The sequence below is a fragment of the Ovis canadensis genome, chromosome 14 (genome assembly GCF_042477335.2).
Source record: "Ovis canadensis isolate MfBH-ARS-UI-01 breed Bighorn chromosome 14, ARS-UI_OviCan_v2, whole genome shotgun sequence".
In the NCBI taxonomy this organism is placed as follows: domain Eukaryota; kingdom Metazoa; phylum Chordata; class Mammalia; order Artiodactyla; family Bovidae; genus Ovis; species Ovis canadensis.
The window spans coordinates 19,306,617-19,327,428 of record NC_091258.1 but is presented as its reverse complement, the minus strand read 5'-3'; the positions used below and the strand labels follow the sequence as shown (position 1 = coordinate 19,327,428).

Below are 20,812 nucleotides of genomic sequence, written 5' to 3'. Positions count from 1 at the left end.
GTAGGTCATTTTATTTTCACGTCTTCCAGCTTTTAGGAGCTAGACCACACTCCTCTAATGCTTTCTCCTGGTGTACCTCTGATATTAGCTTAGAAAATAAAATGCAGTCAGAACTTAACAGCCACTGTTCCCCCTCGAAACCAGGCTGGAATAGCAAAATGGTGCCATGTCCCTCCCCATCCTCAGCCGGGTCGTTAAATGATCTCCCAGCCGTGCTGGGCTTGGGGCAGGCCAGCATCCTGTCTCGGAAGAGCCTGCTGGCACAGAGCAAGTCTGGGGGCGGGGCGCTGGAGGGGTGGGTTCGGTCTGGCTTTTATAGCCAGGTGGCGACAGCACCTCCACTCTTCCTCCTGTTCGGCCTGGAATCTTCTTTTCCCCGTGTTCCCAGCGGTCAGGCTAATGTGACTACACCAAAGAACATGACATTTCTGATTTTAATTTGCTTTAATTTCTGATTTAATTTCGTTCAAATAGATATTTGAACCAGACCAGCCTGACAAACTGCAGCCAATTGTAGACACAGGGACAATTGTAGGTTTGGGGCAGAGAAACACGACAGAAGGCGTGCCTGCCCCACAGCATTAGAAAAAGACATCACTCTGGGGAGGAGGGGTCAGGAACACCTTGGCTTCACGCTCACCCTCCCCCCAGAAAGGCGCATCCATGGATCTCAGGAGCTCATCTTGCTGTTAAATAAGTGTCATTTGTCCAGGAGAGCTGGCCTCTCATCCTAGGATGTTAGATTCAGAAAGGCCACTCCACCATGGGAAACTGACATCCATTCCAAGCCTCTATTAACCACTGTCCCAGGCTTGACTGATTCTTTCATTTTTAAGAGGAACCACATGTGTTTCTGCCACTGCCAGTGGCACCCACAGAAGCCAGGCCAAAGGGCAGAAGTCACGGCTGAATCAGAGTGCCGGAAAGACCTCCCCTTGGCATCGCCTCCTCCTGCGTCCCTTCCTCAGAAAGGTCCTGTGCAATTCAGTTCTAAGAAGTTAACAGGGATGGTTCTCAAAGTGAGGGGCACAGGACCAAATGCTAACATTCTCAGTGGGTGATTGATGTTTACCTCGGGGTTGCGTGTTTATTATAAGTTTTTTCCCATAAGCAACTATCCTGCAAATTGATAAGAGTCTTTTAATTAGATGGTAGGGCTGTGTGCTTAACACTGCATGCAAAAGGCCTATAAAAACAGGATGAAATTTAGCAGGCAGGCTGCCTCCAGCTCAGCGCTGCAGAAATCAGCTCCTTCCAGGGGAAGGTGAACTGAAGGCCTGTCTCACCGCAAGTCCGGAAGCACCTTCCACCATGACGTGGAGTGATGCAGTCAGAGAAAGGTCTGGTGAAGCCGCTTCCCCTGGCTTTCCCTGAGGAAGCTTGCAGTTCAAGTACCAGGGGATCACACCTGTGGTGTTCTGATTTAGACCCACAGTGGGTGGAGGAATTAGTTTGATGGTTTTCTTAGTTATTCATATTTCCTTGCTAGATGCTGTACTTGGTATACTTTCTTCCCAACTGGAAAGTAACAAAACTCAAAATTTTTACGAATTGAAATGTAGCTGATTTACAATGCTGCATTAAGTCTCAGGTACACAGCAAAGTGATTCAGTTATATAATTTTGTCTCTCTCTGTATATATATATATATATATATATATATATTTCTTTTTCATATTCTTTCCCATTATATATCACTACAAGGTATTGGATATAGTTCCCTATGATATATACAGTAGGTCCTTGGCAATTATCTATTATACATATAATAGCGTACACCCATGACTTCCAAATCCCTAATCTATCCCTGCCCCCTCCCCACTTTCCCCTTCGGTAACCATGGGTTTGTTTTCTACGTCTGTGAGTCTACTTATGTTTTGTAAAAAAAGTTCATTTGTAGCCTTTTTTAGATTCTACGTGTAAGGGGAGTCATATGGCCTTGGTCTTCATCTGCCTTAATTCAGTTGGTATGATAATCTCTAGATCCACCCGGGTCACTGCAAATGGCCTTGTTTTGCTCTTTTTTATGGCTGAGTAGTACTCCGTTGTGTTCGTGCGCACGTCCTCTTTATCCATCTCTCTGTCGACGGTCAGGTAGCGTGCTTCCATATTTTGGCCCCCATGAGTAGTGCTGCTGTGAATGTCACAAGTGTGTGTATCTTTTCAAGTCCGTTTTCTCTGGATACATGCCCAGGCGTGGGACTGTGGATCGTACGCGAGCTCTCAGCTTTTTATGGAACTCTGCGCTGTTCTCCACAGTGGTTGTACCAATTTGCCTTCCCACCGGCAGCGCGGGAGGGCTCCTTTTTCTCCCAGCCTCTCCAGCACGGATTGTTTGCAGACGTGTTGATGCTGGCCGTCCTGACTGGTTGTGAGTATGACAGTGTTGACTTGCAGTCCTCTGATAATCAGTGACGTTGAACAGCTTTCCATGCGCTTTTGGCCACCTGTGCATCTTCTCCGGAGGTGTAAATATTCCCCTTAAGGTTTTTGGATGAGTATATGTGTTTAAAATAATGTAAGACATATAACTTTACTTTTCTAACAGTCTGTTTTCTTAAAACTTTACGTTGACAGAGGTCAGGGAGATAAATAAACAAAATCAATACTTCCATTTATCATTTGGTTCAAACTTTTAGCAAGCAGTAATAAAACAAAAAGTGGAAAGGGACTTGGCGTCTGTCCGCCGTCTGGGTTCTGCAGGGGCTGGGTGTGAGCGCTCAAGGTTAACGGGAGTGCTGAGGTGGGAGGTAAGTCACTCCGACCTTGGCAGCGTTATTGCTGCCGCGGAGGAAAGGCTCTTGTGGAAAGCTGACCCAGCCCAAGCCAGCAGGAGGGGGTGCCTGAGCGGGAGGCGTAGTTCAGACAGAGCTGCCAAGAGACCCCAAGTACTCTCTCACACCTGCCCCTGTGGGATGAGGCCCTCAGACCCCACGCCCTTCCTGCGGAACTCGAAAGCCGTTGCACTGGTGTAGTGTGTCAGCCCGAGAACCTTCTGGAGGATCAGTTACTGGGCCTGAGTCGGCCCACAGCTGAGCCAGAACACTGCCAGAGGCAACCGGCACGTTTTACAAGCGTTGGTACGCTGTCTGCTTTTATAACTTTTACTTTTAGAATGTTATTGGGCATACTTCCATTGTAGAAAACGTGAGGAATACGGACAGGCATAAAGAGGAAAAGGCACGTATGTGTCCTCTGCCCAGAGATGACCACTGTTAACACCTCACAGCTCTCTCCCTTGCAATATGTAATTTACATGCACAGAAACACAATACCTTATAGACTTTTACAACCTACATCTTTCACTTAATATGTTAAAAACATCTTTTCACTGAATTGAATTTTTTCCAGAACATCATGGTGGTCAGAGAGCCCTGACCCCAACTGTTGGACATTTAAATTGACCTCAGTTGTTTATCCCTGTCGTTGTTGTTGTCATCATTATTAATCATTGCTTTAAGAAAAACATGTCTCTATATCCCGGAGAGCAAGGCCCTGTTAACAAAACGCTATCTTTAAACAACAACAGCAACAAAAATACCCAGTGGCCTGTGTTCAAAACATTTGAAATTAAACATATTTAAATCATTTTTAGTAACTGTACTTCTCAGATCCATTAGTATGTTAATGGAGTTTTTGAATTCCCAAACTCCTGATATGTATATGCACACACCCATATACACAGTCACACATACACCCCTATCGTCTGCGCAGACTGGGAGAACTGCCCTGCTTTAGAGTTCTAAAATTTAGAACTTGAATTTCTAGGTCAAGGGGTCTGGAGTTTGTATTACTAGTAATGCTTACTGTGATTTTATTTTAAATAGTACTTCTTAATATCATTGCTAATAATACCAGTTGTTCAGTTGAGATCATATCTACCTACCTGTCTATATGTTGCTTTTTTCCCATGCGTCTCTATTTTGAGAGTGTGCTGAAACTGTGAAGGCTTTGGAAATATTTAGGGAGATTTATACGGGCTTCTAGAAGGTTCTGGAATCTTGTTCAGGAAATGGGATGGTCTGACTGAAATTCTCCCTAAATCATCCAAGAAGGAATTTAGCCTCTGTCTCTGAAATGAGCTTGAAGGCAGCCACTAGTGAGAGGGAAAAGCTAGGGCTTCATCATCAGCCCTTCACATCTAGGCCCCACCAGGTAAAGCTCCCCCAGGACCGAGTCCAAGGGGCCAGCCCTGCCTCAGCTAACCGTGCCAAGAAGTCTGAACACACGCCGTCCCGGCCAAGACAGTTCTCAGACTTGCTCAGTAGGTCCCAAAACAGCCGCATGGAGAACACCGTGATGCCTTCAAAGGCTGGCAAAACCAGCTGACCCGGAATTGAGCTGGGTTCTGTCGTGCTCAGCCCTTTCTGGTTTCGCTGGCACACCGCTCCTGCCCTCTCCTGTCCCGGTCGCAGAAGCAAGAGCTTTCTATCCCAGGAAACTTGCACGGCCAGCCCCGAGAAGAAGGCCGCCAAACCACAGACAGGCAGAGTATCGGGGCAAAATAAACCAACTGCCAGCACGCACACCTGCCCTGCTCCAGGAAACTCCGGGCAGAGGTCAAAACCAGCCCCGTGGGCAGCCCGGAAAAGGTTTCCCGACAGGAGGTAACCCGGAGGCTTAAAAACGCCCCTGTTGTTTGCCCTACATTCCCTTTGGAAATAAATCAAACCGGTCTCCCCAAATCTTATGTACTTCTGTTTATTAAAGCATTCTACGTATTAATGAAAAGACAGCGATGAGGGAGACAGCTCTCCAGTAACAGCGCAAGGCTCGGGTAACTATGGCGCGCCTGCTTGCTGAATGCAGGATCGTAAGGGTAGCAGAAGATGTATCCAGGATTTATTTACTTTATATAAAACTGTATGTGGAGTATAATTGCATTATATAAAACTGAAAAGATACAAATAAACTCAATTCATTTTTTAAAAAGAGAGAAAGGGAATATATACATCAGAACAGTCACAGTGGTTGTCTTTGAGGGGTGAGACCGTGGGAATATTTGTTTTCCTGATTTCCAAATTTAAATGCTGAACGTACATTTCAACTTTCTAATGAAAACAGCAAACAGTAATACATTTTGTAGAAAAAAAATATTATTCAGCAATGATTTCTAAGAACAACTGTTTTTAAATACAATGATAGACCTACCCCCACCTTCAACCAATCTCACAGGTCATATTTAAAGAGTACAGAGAAAAAAATAAAACTATATTCAAGTGGATTACTAACGAACACCCATTTGTTCAGCTTAGAAAAACATCTAAACAAGTGTGTATACAGAAAGTAAAACAAGGGAGAGATGAAGTTGGAGGGGTAAGAGAAACCGCAAATGCATCTTGGGGTTGGGACACGGGGCTCAGAGAGATTAAGTGACCGGGACAACATCTCACAGGAACCGGTGGCCCTGATCTCAGGTGGCCTCGGCCTGCAGCGGCTTGGAGCGGGTCTCGGGTCCCCAGCCTGAGATGGGCCGTGTCGCGGTGGTGAAAAGCACCGGATCCCAGCCTAGTACTAGACTGGCGGTCAGTGACAAGGGCCCGCACCTTCCGCTATGCAGGAAGGAATTCCCGCAAAGACAGAAAGCGGTGAAGCGAAGTATCATTAAGAGGAAAAAAAGAGTACTGGACGTGTGGACAGACACACGGGCAGACTCGGGGGGAGAGGCCCTGAGTCGCACCCTCGTGGCAGTTCGCATTGCTTTCATGGGGTATTTCTTCCGAGTTTCCCTTGGCCAATCATTCCGATTTGCCTGGTTCACGGTCTGTATTTGGTATACCTCAGGATCCTCCCACGTGTGCACACCCGTTTCTTAGCCAAGATGGATTTTACCGAAAAGGCGTCTGGGTAGAACATCCCTTGACATGACTCCTGTTTGGCCTCCAACGAACCTTTTCTGCTCATGTCTGGTTGGGGAGGTCTCCTGACTTTGAGAGTGAGAAATATGTGCTGTGGGCAGGGCCCAGCCTTCTCCCTGAATTGTCCTGCTTTCTCTTGTCTTAGAGTTTCAGTCCAAAGGGGATGAATCTCCAATTACTTTACCCTGGAGGGGGCCCATCCGCCTCCTTGAAATATTTGATTTAAATATTTTCCTCACTGGTAAAAAGGGGACAGTGACATTTCATTCAAAACTCGTGAGGTTTAAATGAGCAAAAACAGCATTTCAGGTTATGTGTTTTGCACAAAGTACTGGTAAGGACTCAGGAAATGATACTTGATCAAAGTGGACTTTCTCACCTAAGGGACCCTACAGCCAATGAGAAATTGTCATGACTCCAAAGTAAAACAGCCAGACCCTAGTGAACCTCAGATAAAATCAGAAGCTGGAGGAAGGCACAGGGCCTCTTCCATCTCAGTGAGTGGTAAAGGGCATCTGTCTGCATAGACCTATCAAGATGCAGCAGGCCCTGGCCTTGGAAACAGATCATTCCCAGCGGTGTGACGCCTAGGAGCAGGCCGCACTTCAGCCAGGAGCCGTTCGGGTTTGGGCTGGCATGCAGATGGGGCCCAGCTCGTGCTAGCCTTGGTGATGGAGAAGGTACCAGAGGCAGGATGCTTACTGCTGGAGGGATGGGATAAAGATGTCCTGGCATGGCTGATGTTTTCCTGCCCAGACAGAATGCAGACTCACCTAAAATGTCCATTCTAATTACAACTGTGAACTTGGCCCGGTGGGAAAACAGAAGACAAAATGCTTGTACTTTAAATAAGGAGACTGGTTGCTCAGGGGTATTTTATGTAAGTAGTTATAAAGTGACAAAAGGAAGTGAAAATGTTTTTTAAAAAATTTAAATACCAACACCCAGGGCTGATGAGGTTGTTAAACACAAACACACACATACACACACAACAACCACCACCCAGAAATATGTACCTTCTGCTGGCTGTAAGCCTTCCACATCGCACATGGAAGCACGCAGCAAAAACCAAACAAGAGCTGTTAGATCCGAGAGTTTCAGGGGTGCCTGTGAATGCTGGAGAGGACAGTCAACAGAAGGGAAGAGCCGGATGAAGACAGATGCCAGCTGCACCATTAGTGCCAACAGCAGAGACTAGAGCTAGCCTGAACGTTCCAGAGCAGGGGATTCCCAGTGACGCCCCCGACCCAGCAGGACAACACCGGAGGCCTCCATTAAAATAAGTGACAATGGAGAAAGAAAGTGATTTGGTGTTGGGGGGTGGGGTGGGGGAGGCACCAAGGACTATGAAGCAGAGCTGAAAACCTCTGTTAGGACAGTGGTCTCTGACTGGGCCCGTCTTTTCCTTTTTAGAAATTGCCTTTATCGTTAGTACAGCTTCTCATCAAGTAGAATTCAGAGATGTTTGTTTCAGTCATCATGTGGATAATATTTTGTGATATTGTTTATTAGTCTAAAATGAATTCAAACTAGTTTGGATACGTGGAAAGGCACAAAAAGTTAACAGGGTAAATACGCTATTTTTTTCTTGAATTAATTTTAAAAGGTTTTAAAAAAAATGTTGGAATATATATAGTTGATTTACAATGTTGTATTAGTTTCAGGTGTAGAACAAAGTGACTCAGTCCCACATATCCGCTCTGTTTCTGATCTTTTCCCACGTAGGCTATTACGGAATCAGTGAGTGCGGTTCCCTGCGCTCTGCGGTAGGTCCTTGTTACGCGTCTGTTTCACACGTAGCAGTGTGGATATCTCAGTCCCTCTCTCTTCATCTGTCCCCTGCTCCCCCCTCCCTTCGGTAACCGTAAATTTGGTTTCGAGGATCAGGAAAAAAGTTCGTTTGTATAATGCTGCTATTTTAGATGCTTTTTTTAAAATGTGAATTTCTTTGGGGATTGTATATATACGTAGACATCTACAGCTGACTCACTCTGCTGCACAGCAGAGACTAACAGAACATTGCCGAGCAGCTACGCTTCAGCCAAAGTTCACCTAAAAGGTGAGCTTCTCGACACCGTGCCTGCTGGCGGCCCGGATGCGCAGCCATTTTGCAACAGGCTTCGGGGCCCAGCGCTGACCTGAATGAAAGTAGTCAGGCCCCCTTCATGGAGGTTCAAAACAAAACTGCCCATCACCCCATTCTAAAGAGCAAAACCACATGCCACAGCTTCGGTCACTGGCACGGCCGCTTCAGTTTCTTGTTTCCTAGTGATCAGTGGCAGCAAGGTGTCCCTGCGTGAGCCGTGCACGTGGATGCCGGCGGCCTTTGGGTGTCAAGACTCAGGGAGAGCGAGCAGCTCGCTGGAGAAGGCTCCCTCTCGCTGGCCTGGGTGGAGGCCCTGGCCCCGGTGCCATGGTGCCAGACCCTGGCCACTGAGTCCCCTGGAGGCCAAACCCGGGCAGGGAAGCTGGGCGCAGACCTGCTCAGAGCCAAGCAGGAGAGGAGGTCTGCGGGGCCGGGCCCGCGCTGCCAGTTCGCGGCACAGAATGGGCAGGCTTTGCCCCAGATGCGGGGCACCGGGAGGAGAGCAGGCCCTGGGCCTGCACAGGCCAGTTTTGCTGTGTGAATAAGCCCCTCATATCCATCTATTCAGGGACATGTACAGGGTCTGCAGCACCCTTCCTGCAGCGGGGTGCAGACGGTCGTCCTGGCCCCGCAGGCTGACTGCCCCTCTGGTCCCCAGCCCGGGGGCTGTGGGCAGGCCGCTCAATCAGTCTCATCATCTGAGCCCAAAGTGAGAAGGTGGGTGTGGCTTTAGCAGAGATTTCCAACTCTGTTTATTGCCACTCCAGACTCCCTACTATTGGGCTTCAGACCCTCCTCTGTCTCCCCCCACAGTTACCTTGTCTGCGTTCAGTTACTTTAGCGGGGTCATCACATAGCCTCTTGTGGGGCGGGGGCCCCAGAGTGGCAGCTGGCACATAATAAACAGCGCCTGCAAACAGCGGTGGTGATTATGGAAGACTAGGTTTACATTGCATATACACACACACTTATGCGTACACACACTAACATATACATATGTATTGCATACATGCGTGTTACACATACATATGACACATATGTTTCTGTGTGATGTGTCTATACATACGCACCATGACAGACGGTAAGCAATAATCCTGGGCTTAACTAGGCAAAAAACCAAAAAGGAGTGAGGCCTGATGCTGTACACTTGCTCACCTGTCCAGGAACTGCCCCACAGCATCAGCCAAGGAAGTGAGACGTGTCTGGCAGGAGCAGTGACCCACAGGGACTAGCACTGTCTGACCCCGTGGACTCAGGGCGTAAGGGGAGAGAGGAGGGAGGCCTGGCTTTGTTCTGGGTGGGGTCTCTGGTTATCAACAACCTGGAGAACTTTGGGTCAAGCTGATGGTGACCTTGGGTACTGGGACCACTCCTGTAGACCCAGGACCTAGGCATTTTATAGCTCTAACTGTGGGGGGTGTCACCCTAAACTTTGGATTTCTGTAATGTGGTGCTAGGTGTATGTCTGCTGGGTGCAGGACTGTATGAAGACCTGGTCTGTGTGACTCAGCTTTTCATTGAAGTATAGTTAATTCACAGTGCTCTGTTAGTTTCTAGTGTATAGCAGGGTGATTCAGATATATGTATTTTCTACTCTAGTTTATTACAAAATATTGACTGCAGTTCCCTGTGTTATGTAAGTAGGACATCGTTGTTTGTCTACTTAAATATAGCAGTGTGTATCTGCTAATCTCAGACTCCTGATTTCTCTCTCCTAATCCCTCTTGCTACCCTTTGGTAACCACGAGTTTGTTTCCTATGAGTCTGTGAGTCTGTTTTATAAACAGGTTTGTTTGTACACTTTAGAGTCTACCTATAAGTGAGTGATATATGGTATTTCTCTGACTTACTTCACTTGGTAGGGTAATCTCTAGGCCCATCCGTGTTGCGGCAAATGGTGTTCTTTCGCTTCTTTTTTATGGCTAATACTTTTCTCCTCTTCTCTACCTGTTCCTCCGTGGATGAACATTTAGGTTGCTTCCTTGTCTTGGGTATTGTGGATCGTGCTGCTGTGAATGTAGGGATGCATGTATGTTGTGAAATTCTGGTTTCGGCTGGGTGTATGCTCAGGAGGGGGCTTGCTGGATCGTAAGGCGGCTCTGGTTTTAGCTTTTTAAGGAACCTCCACACTGTTCCCCACAGTGGCTGGGCCAGTTTACATCCCCACCAGTGGTGTTGATGGGTTTAGGGAGCTCTGGGTTGAGGGGGACGCTTGCCTCCTCTGGTCAAGGTCCCTCAAGGATTCTGTTAAGGGGGAATATAGCTAGACAGGAGGATGTAGCCAGGCTGTGGACCCCTGGAAAGCAGTGGTGTCTGAGTGAACACAGAGCCAGAGGCCCCAGACGGACAATATCAGGATGGAGACTGGTGGCCGTGCCCCTCTGCCCCGCCTTCCTGGTGTGTGAGCAGAGGCATCGTCTCCACGTGGCTGAAGTGGCCCTTCCTACATCCCTGCGGGAATGGCCCGGAAGCCCAGGTGTGAGTGAAGCAGGACCGGGGCCAAGGGCCTCAAACCACCCCCATCCCCCTCAGCAGAGACTGCCTACTCACCGAGAACCGGGTCGTCACATGGGGAACACACCGTGAGAACTGAAATGGCCCACCGTGCGTAATAACAAAACTTCTTAAGGAGAAATTTAACAACAGTCATTTTTCTCTCTTTCTCTCTTCAACAGAAAATATGATGCTGGCATGCTAATCGCGTGAGACAACTCGGCCCGCGGACAGCCACAAAGCACAAAAACAAAACAGACTCAGAGAAGACACGCGAATGGTGTTTTCCTGGCGTCTACAAGAAGCGCTTTATTTTTTCCTCTAGATTGCTTTTCTAAAAAAAAACACACACACACACAAAACAAAAAAGCAAAACACAAAACTGAAACAAACATTTAAAGGAACAAGACAGACTTCAGGTGATGATATCAAGCATGCTCTTTTATTAAGCGTAGGATGGAGGGACCAGAGGGTGCGGAAACAGGACGCTGAGCAGATACGTGGGGGCTGTGCACCTGTGACGGGGTCCTTCCTGAGACTGCGGGAAGGCTGGCGGGAACGGCCTTTTATCCCCAGCCGCCAAACACCCGGGGCATCCTCAGGGGTGCCGGGCCGCCTCTCCTGCCCGCTGCGGGGTCTGCTTGCTGTGCCCTGAGGAGGCCTCTGTGCTGCTCCGGCAGCGGCTCAGTGCTCGGCAGCGCACCCACCGGCCGCGCCCCCCGTTTCTCAGTGTCCCCTCCACCTCGGCCGGAACAGGGGCCAGAGGGGCTGTCCAGGACTCAGACTGGCTCAGGATGGAGCAGTGATCTCGCGGGTGAGTGCGTGAAGGATAAGCACCGGCTCTTTCTTCCCCAGACAGGAGAAAGCCCGCTCCTGGCTACAGTGTGGCCATGGGCGTGTGGCTGGGGTGGTGGCTGGGGGGACGGGGTCGGGGGCACCGGGGGACCCTGAGTGCTGAGGACTGCACGTGCTTCTGGGGTGGGACGGAGAGCCTCCCTTCGCCCGTGTGAAGGCGAAGCTTCACCGTCACACGGGCCATTGCCAGGGCAGCACAGGGACCCGGGTTGCCCCCCAGCCCTGGACAAGAGGTACCACCCCTTCTCCCCACCAACGCCCTGCTCCCTAGGGGTACCTAACGCTGCGTGCTCTGTTGCGTCAGTGCTTACATCCTGGGCCTTTGGCGGGTCTGGGTTGTGGGGATGTGGAAGGCCGCGGGGTGAGAGGTGGGGGGGTTTAGCGGGGTGGGCGTCGGGCCGATGCCCGCCTAGGAGGGCGGGCCGCCGGGTGCCCCCTGAAGCAGCCGCTCGCTGAGCGCCCACAGGGCCCGCGCGGAGTCTTCACTCTGGGCTTCGGCTGACGGCAGGCAGCGGCAGCAGCTGTTGAAGTACATCCCTCCCAGGCCCTCCAGCTCCGGGGCGACGGCACAGTACACGGTGGTGGCGGCTCCCTGTTGCTGCAGGGCAGAGAGGAGAGACAAGAACGAGTTCGTGAGACGAGAGGTGGCGGGGGGCTGTCCTTCACCTGGAGCGCCCTCCCCATCTGTTTCGGAGGCCACTGGAGCTCAGCAGGGGCTGCGAACCCAGAGGTATGGCGGGGCCGTCCGGGGACAGCGTCATGGACTCCGCCAGGAGCGCCACCTCACCTCATGCAGGAAAAGGCTTTGAACACAACACGCCTCTCAGCCTGTCGCATCCCGTGCCTCTGCTGACAACGCGAGCAGGATGGGAGCCTTGCCAGCCGGCAGGAACAAACCCGCCCAACCTCCTGACTGCGCAACACATGATGTCATGAGACACCAAGATGTTCTTACGAGACTTCTGTCTGAGCTGGACCCGCCGCTCTCTCGTGGCCCAGCAGGCGGAAAGCCAGGCAGGCCCAGCCCCAGGTGTGCCCCTGCTCTTTGCCCATGGTGCTGCGAGGGGAAGGCTTTGGGAGGCAGTGTGCAGACGTGTGAGGCGCGCACGTATACACGTGTTCCCTGCCGTACACACGTGCCTCCTGCGGACACGAGACGCAAATCTGTGAGCTGATCAGGATCCTGGAGACCTTGCTATAAATGTCACATCCTGCCTGCACCTGCAGGGGGACAGCGGCTTGAGGGTCCACGTCCTCCCGGCCCACTTCTACATGCACGTCGTAATGAGTGCCATTGATCACTTCCGACTGACCTTTCGAGTAACTGCTGGCGCTGTGGCTAGGGATGTGTGTGCCGACGGGGCACCACATCACGCGGGCTGACAGGATGCTGTCAGGGATGCTGGGAGGAGGGCAAGAAATCACTTTGCTTTGCGAGCCATAATTAAAAATAATAGGCTGGTGCTCGTAGGGAGACATGGTCGGCACGGCTCTAATTTAAAACCAATACAGTTTATCTGGCATCTTCGGATTATTTATGTGCACCACAGCCCTTGCTGCACCAACTAATTATAGAGGGGCGGGCCGGGGGGAGGCGGAGGAGCATCAGAGAAAGATAACGGGCGATAAGGTCACCGTTAGGAAAACACTGAAGCCCTCTGTGGGAGGCTGAAGCGCGTTCCCTCCCCACCCGAAAGCTGACCCTCTGCTGCCTCTTACAGACTTCACACCCCAGCAGAGTGCTCGGGGGAGAACCTCCCCCCCACACGCCTTGGTTTGTGTGTCTGTGGTTACGCCCATAATCACCGGGAGCCCAGGGCATTCTGAGAAGCGAGGTCTCGGGGTGTTTACCATTTGAGGAAAGTACTGTGAAAGAGACTTGGGGGTTGTTTTGAAGAGGACGGTACTTACTGAATTTGGCTGAAAAAAAAGTAGGCAAATATACTCAAGTGACATGCTTGCTAGGGAGGCGGGTGGTGTGGCACGGGAACACGATGGAGGCGTGAGTTCTGACCCTGGGGCTGTCCACTGCGCTGGACGAGACCCACGGATCCAAAGTTTGAGCCCTCGGTGCGACCTGCACTGAACGGGAATTGGTTAGTTGTCCCCCAACCCTCTCAGCCACGCTCACTCCCCAGACAGCCAGCTGTGCGCTTGATTCAGCTACTTCTTTTCAGATTGATTTTGTGCGGCCCAGGTCTAATGAACCCAAGTCTGCCTCACTCCGATTCGCTTTCGCTGAGCCGTTATTCCTAGTAACCCTTAGCTTAGCATCCGGCACGTTTATCTACCCAAGTTCAAGCGGCTCATCCGAGTCCCCTGCACCCCATGTGGGGCAAAGGCCAGCGGGGTGCCCTCTAGAGATGGATGGGAGTCTTGAGGGGCTCGTCCCGCCAGCCCAGGCCAACTACCACCTTGGCCTTGATTCTCAGAATGATGCTGCTGCTGGGTGGAGATGGGGCTCGGGAATTTTCTGGACATCTGTCTTAGGTTTCTGCTGTACTCTGCAACTGCTAAACCCACTGAAGAGCAGTCAGGGGGTTTGTCATGAGCTCCCAAGTGGCAAGAGAGTCCGCTCACCCCAAGATCCAGGCCCCCCCGCACCCCACTCCGGAGTGGCTATAATATCAGCATTCATACGTCGCAACAAACTGGCCTTTCACAAGCTCCAGCAGCCCTGACAAAGGATAGAAGGTGGCCACTTGGGAAGGCAACAGGCGGAATTCTTCCAAACCCAGTGCAATCTGGCGCCACTCTGACCTTCTAAACTGCTTCTGTGTTGCACTCTCGCGTTGTCGCAATGGTATTTTTGCGGAGAAATTCGGCACTTAGACTGATTCAGAATCGAGCTGATGACGGAGCTGGGGGCACACGCATTTTCCCCCCATGGAATCTGAAAGCAATTGAAGCTGGCCTCATTTCGTGTAAACCTCCACTTGGCTACCACGCCAAAAAAACCATACATTTTAGAAACGCCCAATCTTTCATCAAAGGTTGGGTGGCTTCGAGGCCTTTGCCACTCGGCTCAGGGTGATGCGCAAGTTAGATCTCATCAGCGCCGGGGCCGGTTCTGTGCGAGAAGCTAAGACCAGCTTCTCCCCTCTGAAGACCGACTATGCACACCTGGCAAAGACCGGACGGCGAAGGGGTGACCCCGACGGCAGATCCGGTCGGAGGCGATGACACTTCAACAGCAAGGGCTAATTGCTGGCTCACTGGCTGTTTGGCCTGCCTATGCTCAAGAGTGAGACGGGAGCCGCATTAGGAAATCTCATTAGGAAATAAGCTGGCGTGGCTGCTACAAGAGAAAACGTTTTTAAACTGATAGAAGAAAAATTTTTAAAGCGCACTTTCATCACCGTCAGATGACTTTCATGCCACTTTGGAGGGGGGGAACAGCAGCACATAATTCAGAGAAGATGAAAGAGCCCCATAAAGGAGACGATGTTAACAACTCTGTTATGAAATATCTGAGGCTGTGCCTTGCTGCCTGTCACCACTGCTTGCCGATCCGCTGTGATAAGATAATAGCAGTATCTTGCCGTACAAACGTGGGCTGGGGCGGGGGGTTCCTCTCGGTATTTAAGAACAGTTTATGGGGAGTCTGAGCCCTGGGGCGCAGCGAGTCTGTCCTGCACCAGGGGTAGAGAGGGAGGGTGTGGATCGCCGTGGGCGTGGGGGTAGGCGTGGGGCGGGGGCTGAGGATTTCTGGGAAGCCAGGAAAATCTTTAATGATGCCTGAATGCCATTTCTGATTCAGTCAAACGTCTGCAAGCTGCCCGAGGAGACCGACACCATCCATCTCTATAGTGTATGTAAAATCACCTGGGATTCTTGTTTGGGATTTTTAAGAGTATCTGGGTAATGAGGGTTCATCATTCTCTTTCAGAAATCAGTTGTCAGCTGAGCGGCACCACCTCCAAGTACAGAAAGGTGGGGTTTAGACAGTGGTTTGCTATTTGTTTATTGTTGGGGTCTTGAGATCTAAACTATCCATCCTCCCCAAGCCCTCAGTTGGGATGATTCTGTTGAAGTAGCTGCTTTTCATCCACAGTTATTTGATAACCACTAGCCATCAGTTTGCAGCCGTCAGCACGGAATACAGATGAATATTGACTCTTTGAAAGAGAAAGTTGCGGGAGTTTCGGATCGACAATCCAGGCTTAAAGAAAATCACCCACAGAGTAGTATTTGTGATGCATCGGTAGGTTCTCTAACGTAGCTCATGTTTTGATAAGGACACGTTACAGCATTCTGTTTAGTTTTATAATGCATGCTTCTTTAAAAAAAAAAAGAATACATTCCTGTCTTAACACAGAGTTAACTCTGAGACATAAAAAAGCAGACGTACTGTCACGGGGTGTCTGTGGTCAGCGGTTTTGAGAGCAGGCAGGGGTCCCACAGCGGCTTTCCCAGGCCTGAGGCAGGGCCGGGGACCCACGGTGGGGAAGGAGGAGCCCTTCTGGGCAGGTGCCGAGGAGGCGCTGGGTTCCCGGGACAGAGGATCTTGCCAGCGCCACAGGAGGAGGAGACGGGTGCCTCTCTAAACCCCCAAAGCATCCCCCCTGTTGCTCATCTGCAGTCTGTGGGGCACAGCAAGCATTTCCCCAGTGCAGAAGCGGTCCGCGCTCTGGTGAGTATGGCAGAGTGCGTCACCACGGAGCCTTGGTGGACACGGGGCAGCGGATACAGGGGTCCGGATGGGACACCCCGTCTCCCAGCAGTTGCTTAGTTGCTCGGTCATGTCCAATTCTTTGAGACCCCACCGACTGTAGCCCACCAGGCTCTCCTCTGTCCACGGGGACTTCCCAGGCCAGAATACTGGAGTGGGCTGCCATTCCCTCCTCCAGGGGATCTTCCCAACCCAGGGATCGAGCCCGCATCTCCTCCACTGCAGGTGGGTTCTCTGCCGCCTGAAGCACCAGGGAAGTCCTGCCAAAAGCTTCCAACCCCTTCTCCTGGGTAAGTGGTTCAGTATTTCAGACTCATCTCCTGAGACCGTGGAGCTGGGAACACAGCTGTTCCTCAAACAATACCGTTTGGTTGTGGAGAGAAACCAAAGCAAGCCGCTCCAAAAGGTTAGGTCTACCCTACTTGCCATCTGAGCACAGTCTTTTAAGCTGACAGATGAGCCATGTGTTCCCAGAGATGCCCAGCGTGCAGGGCAGTGGGGCTCCCCACCCGGGGGGCCACGACCAACACAGGGCCCTCAGGCTTGGGTGTGGAGTCCTGTGCTCACCAGGAACAGACCCGGCTTCCTCCAGGATGACGAGAGGTGGGAAAAGGTGGAGATCGTGACTCGAGGGGACTCTCGGCCTCCATCCGGGCGAGCTTTCCCAGCCCGTGGTTGCAGACGGGCACTGTTCAAGAGGTGACGATGGGGGCACCGACCGTGAGCCTGCAACTCCCGTGGCGCTGGGCAGGGAGCTCCATGACGGGCATGACGTTCTGGCCCCAGGCAGCTCTACAGGCTGGGGACGGTCGCCATCCCCACCTACAGAGAAGCCCACTTCGTACCAGAATTCACATGCCACTCTCCCAGGGCCGCATCAACCGACCCCAGGAACCCAGAGCAGCTGCGACAGGCCTTCCAGCGCCCGGGCCCCCGTCTGCACACCACGCACCCCGCGCCTCCCGGGTGGCAGAGTCGCCTCAGGGGCCCCTCCCTTCCTCCCCGCATGCGGCCCCATTGTGGCCCAAGATGAAATGTACTCACAGGCTGTCAGGCGCTTACCCGGGAAGCGTAAGGAAGAGATTTTCCCACTGTTGATTTAGGCAGGCCACTAAATTGAAATTATATCCATTTGGATTAACAAAACTGAAGACTCAGCGCCACCTCAGAAGAGCCAAGAGCCAATGACCCCTAACAAAGCCATCGCCTGATTTAAAGTGCCACCTCCACCTGCCGGACTGGACCAGCCAGGAATCCACTGCTCCTGAACGACACGGATGTTTTCCAAGGTGCGAGTGGAACTACGAGACCAGGGAAACCCAAGCAATCTCCAGCTTATGAATTCACAGATGCACAAATGGGTGTGGCCTTTTGGAGGGTGCCACCTGACATGTTCCAGCCGGTGTGCAGAGGAGACTGCCCCATCTCCCCTCTCCTGCCCCCAACCCCCGGCCCCAATTCATTGTCAACAAACTCATCCCTACAAATGCCTAACCACTGACGTGTCCAGACAGTGCACGCTTAGACACAGGCAAATTCCTCCTGCAGGGATCAAGGTGTAACTCCTTCACAGCCTCAGGAGGTTTGCTAACGCACAGGCTGTCCTCAGGATTGGTTACAGCAGGGAAATCCAAACTCAACTTCTTAAACAGAAAAAGTGAGGCGGGTCAGGAAAGCAGACATCTGTTTTCACTGTGCAGGCCGGAAAAGTCAGCAACAATGCACTGGAGAATGCCTAGGATCGTGTTCAGTCCTGAGCTTGATGGAAGAGAAGGCGCACCTTCTGCAATGTGTAGGGGCGTTTACCTCTCGCTAAGAAAGTCACGAGGGTAAAGGACCTCAGAGGTCCCTTCCCAGTGGCTGTCTCTCCCGTCCTTCGCTGGGTGGCACAGGACTCAGTCTGGGAGAGCTCCATGGCAAAGAGCGCAAAGCCGTGGGTCGTGCCAGCCCATCACCACCAACGCGACTGGTCCTGGCACAGGGCACAGCCCCAGGAAGCAGATGTCCATCCTAGGGAGATGTCTGGGGCGGGGGCACACAGGGGACAGAGGTTCCAGGGAGCAGCGTACATTCACAGGCCTCTGATGGGAGAGAAGCCCGATGACATGGAAGCCTTCCTCTTTGCAGTGCAGGCACCCCAAATCCTCGTCAGGCTACAAAGACCACATGGTCTCCTTGACAAAAGCCACTCATCTCTAGCAAGATCATCAAGGAGGCTGAAGAGACTGACTTGAAGACCAGGTAGGAATGAGTTGGGAGGTTAGGAGAACAGTTGCTACGATGCTCCGAGACATCTGTGGAAGCAAGCCCAGGGACCAGTGGGCTCAGGATGGAAAGCTGGGAAGGCTTTGTGAAGGCAGGAGAACAAAAGTCTTCCTGAGCCTAAGTTAGGGGAGGGGGAGGCAGCCACTTTCCTCCATCCGCAGAGGCCCGGGGCTGTGTGTGTTCTGGAGAGCAAGGCTCCAGAGGAGTTTTTGCTTAGTCTCAGCAGCAGCAGCGCAGGGCAGAGTGACCTTGGGAGGTTTTCAGCGCTCTGTTTTCAATGGGACGACCTTTTCTCAACTTGCCTTGACATCAACGAGGCCCTTCCCATAGCCCTTACGTGTTCCAGGATCCTTGCCCAAAGTCTTGCAAGGGTTCCATGACGGATGGCTGGTCTCGAGAGAGTGGAGGTGGAATACTTAGAATGGTTTCCTTTTTCTGAGACCTGCTGGTGCTCCGCTGGAGTGGGAGGTCGTCCGGAGGGGGGAAGGAAAAGGGGATGACTGAGTATAGTCCAGGTGGGTGACGTTATTCACGCCTGTTCTGCCACTGGTGCCAAAGGTGCTCTAGCACTAATTGGGCTGGAGAGACGGTCCCATTAAACATGGGAGAAGAGGCTCTTATCTCTGTTACATCTTTCTTATATCCACGGGAGAGTTCCCCAGGCCTTCCCTGCTGGTGCTGCCTGGGGTACACACACTGCTTTTCAAACAGGCGTGGGAGTTCTCCGGTCGGGATGGGAAACTGCACCGGGGCGCCCATTCTTCCACAGGTGACTCTGAAATGGACCTTAGAACTCTACCACCAAAATACGCATCGTTCTCCTGCCTGGGACGAATCTGATGGCCCATCCCTGAAATTTTCCATCCCCGCCACCTGGACAGGACTGAAGGGCTGCTGAGTGCTCATAGAAAGCTCAGAGAAGATATTTAGCCTGTGTTGATTTGTAACATTTTACATTTTTACCTCTGTAACCCACATTCTAGCTAGCTCTGTACACTGTACATAAATGTATGCCTCTGCATTTGCGTGTATACTGAAATAAACCTTTGAAACTACTGCCAGGCAGAATGAATGGGTTCAATTCTAACCTAACGTTGCGAAGACTGTGGGTGAAGCAGACCTCTCTCCGCTCCCCTTCGTCTGCACAGAATCACACTGAATGGACCTACCGTGCTTTCTTAGGAAACTGAGAGCTGACCATTTCTGTGAGCAGACAAACCCTGAAAAATCAGTGTGTTACAGTTGCAAGGTTGACACCTAGGACACAGAGAGTCCCCACCCCGACAAGGCATGGGGTGGGCAGATAACACCCCATAGGGTCATCTCTGATGGGCCCCACTGTGGTTAGAAATGAACTAACTCTTCACTCTTCCAGAAAGAAATTACAAGAACGGAGTCTGCAATAATCCCATCTGACAGGCAGGGCACCCCAGGGCCCACCTCCTACCCCCGTGTCCAGCCACACCGTCTCAGGCCGAGGACGTCTGTGTCAGGACGGTGTCTTTTCAGAGGGGCCCTCTCTGTCAAATCATTTCTCAGGCGCAGAGACGCTGGCTTTGTTAACATTTCATTGGGAGCATACTACGGAGAGCGGCTCACTTCTATTACTTCCATAATTAATGGTGAGTGCCGGGCACCGCCCCTGCACAGACGGACCTCGCCACAGTGGTCGACGGGGAGACGAGAAATGGTAGATATTTCATCCACCAGCAGTGTGTCGCTAGTTAGGGGGACATGATCACACAGGCTGGGCCTTTAATTGCCAGGGTGAATAATTCTGCCTCGGTGTTAGGGAACATTTTAAAGCGCTTGATGGAGATAGACTAGAAACAAAACACACACACACACACACACACACACACACAATTACCTTGATTATGCAACACCTTAGCATAGAAAGTTACAAAGGTATGTTTTTTAAAAAAAAATTGCATTCTATCATGCAAATATTCTCTAAATATGCATGTGCTGACTACCCATCGACTGTATTTTAGGAAATACAATTAGGCTGCCTTTCTCCTCTCCTGTGTAGACTGTAAATACCTGTAGATCCTTCTCTTGTTTCCCTATGTAAATATATGTAAATACTAACAAGCTCTGCATGCTGATATTCTAGGCAATTTCAGGCACTTTTATAATCCGAAGGCATGTACTTGAACTGGTTTGTTAGAAAGAAAAACAACCAACACCTCTCTCAAACTCTTGAAAGCTGAACAGAAATTAAAGATTTCTTCCTAGACTGCTGTGGCTTCTTTTGTTTGCCTTCTGAGTCCCCCAACGCCTCCGGGACGGGCTCCCAGACCTGCTACCGGCAGAGGGGTGCCGGGGAGCCGCCAGGCCAGGGGCTCAGCCACCCGTCTTGGGTTTTTACACACTTGGTCCTTTGGCTTTCCAGAGCAGTGGTCCCTGACCTTTTCGGCACCAGGGGCTGGTTTTGTGGGAGACAATTCTTCCACTGGGGCGGGGGTAGTTTGGGGCGGATTCAAGCGCATGACCTACTGTGCACTTTTGTTTCTTATGACATCAGCCCCACCTCAGATCATCAGGCATCAGATCCTGGAGCCTGGGGACCCCTGTTCTAAAG

General features: G+C 51.2%; 1 protein-coding gene across 2 annotated transcripts in view; it reads right to left on the bottom strand.

Moving 5' to 3' along the window:
* Positions 1-10,856: 10,856 nt before the first annotated feature.
* WWOX (WW domain containing oxidoreductase) overlaps positions 10,857-20,812 on the bottom strand; it is a 914,788-nt gene continuing 904,832 nt past the window's right edge. For both annotated transcript variants that reach the window (XM_069549633.1, XM_069549639.1), the window contains one exon: positions 10,857-11,889. In XM_069549633.1, the coding sequence (XP_069405734.1) occupies positions 11,701-11,889 (189 nt within the window). In that variant the 3' untranslated portion in view covers positions 10,857-11,700. The remainder of the gene's footprint in view (positions 11,890-20,812) is intronic.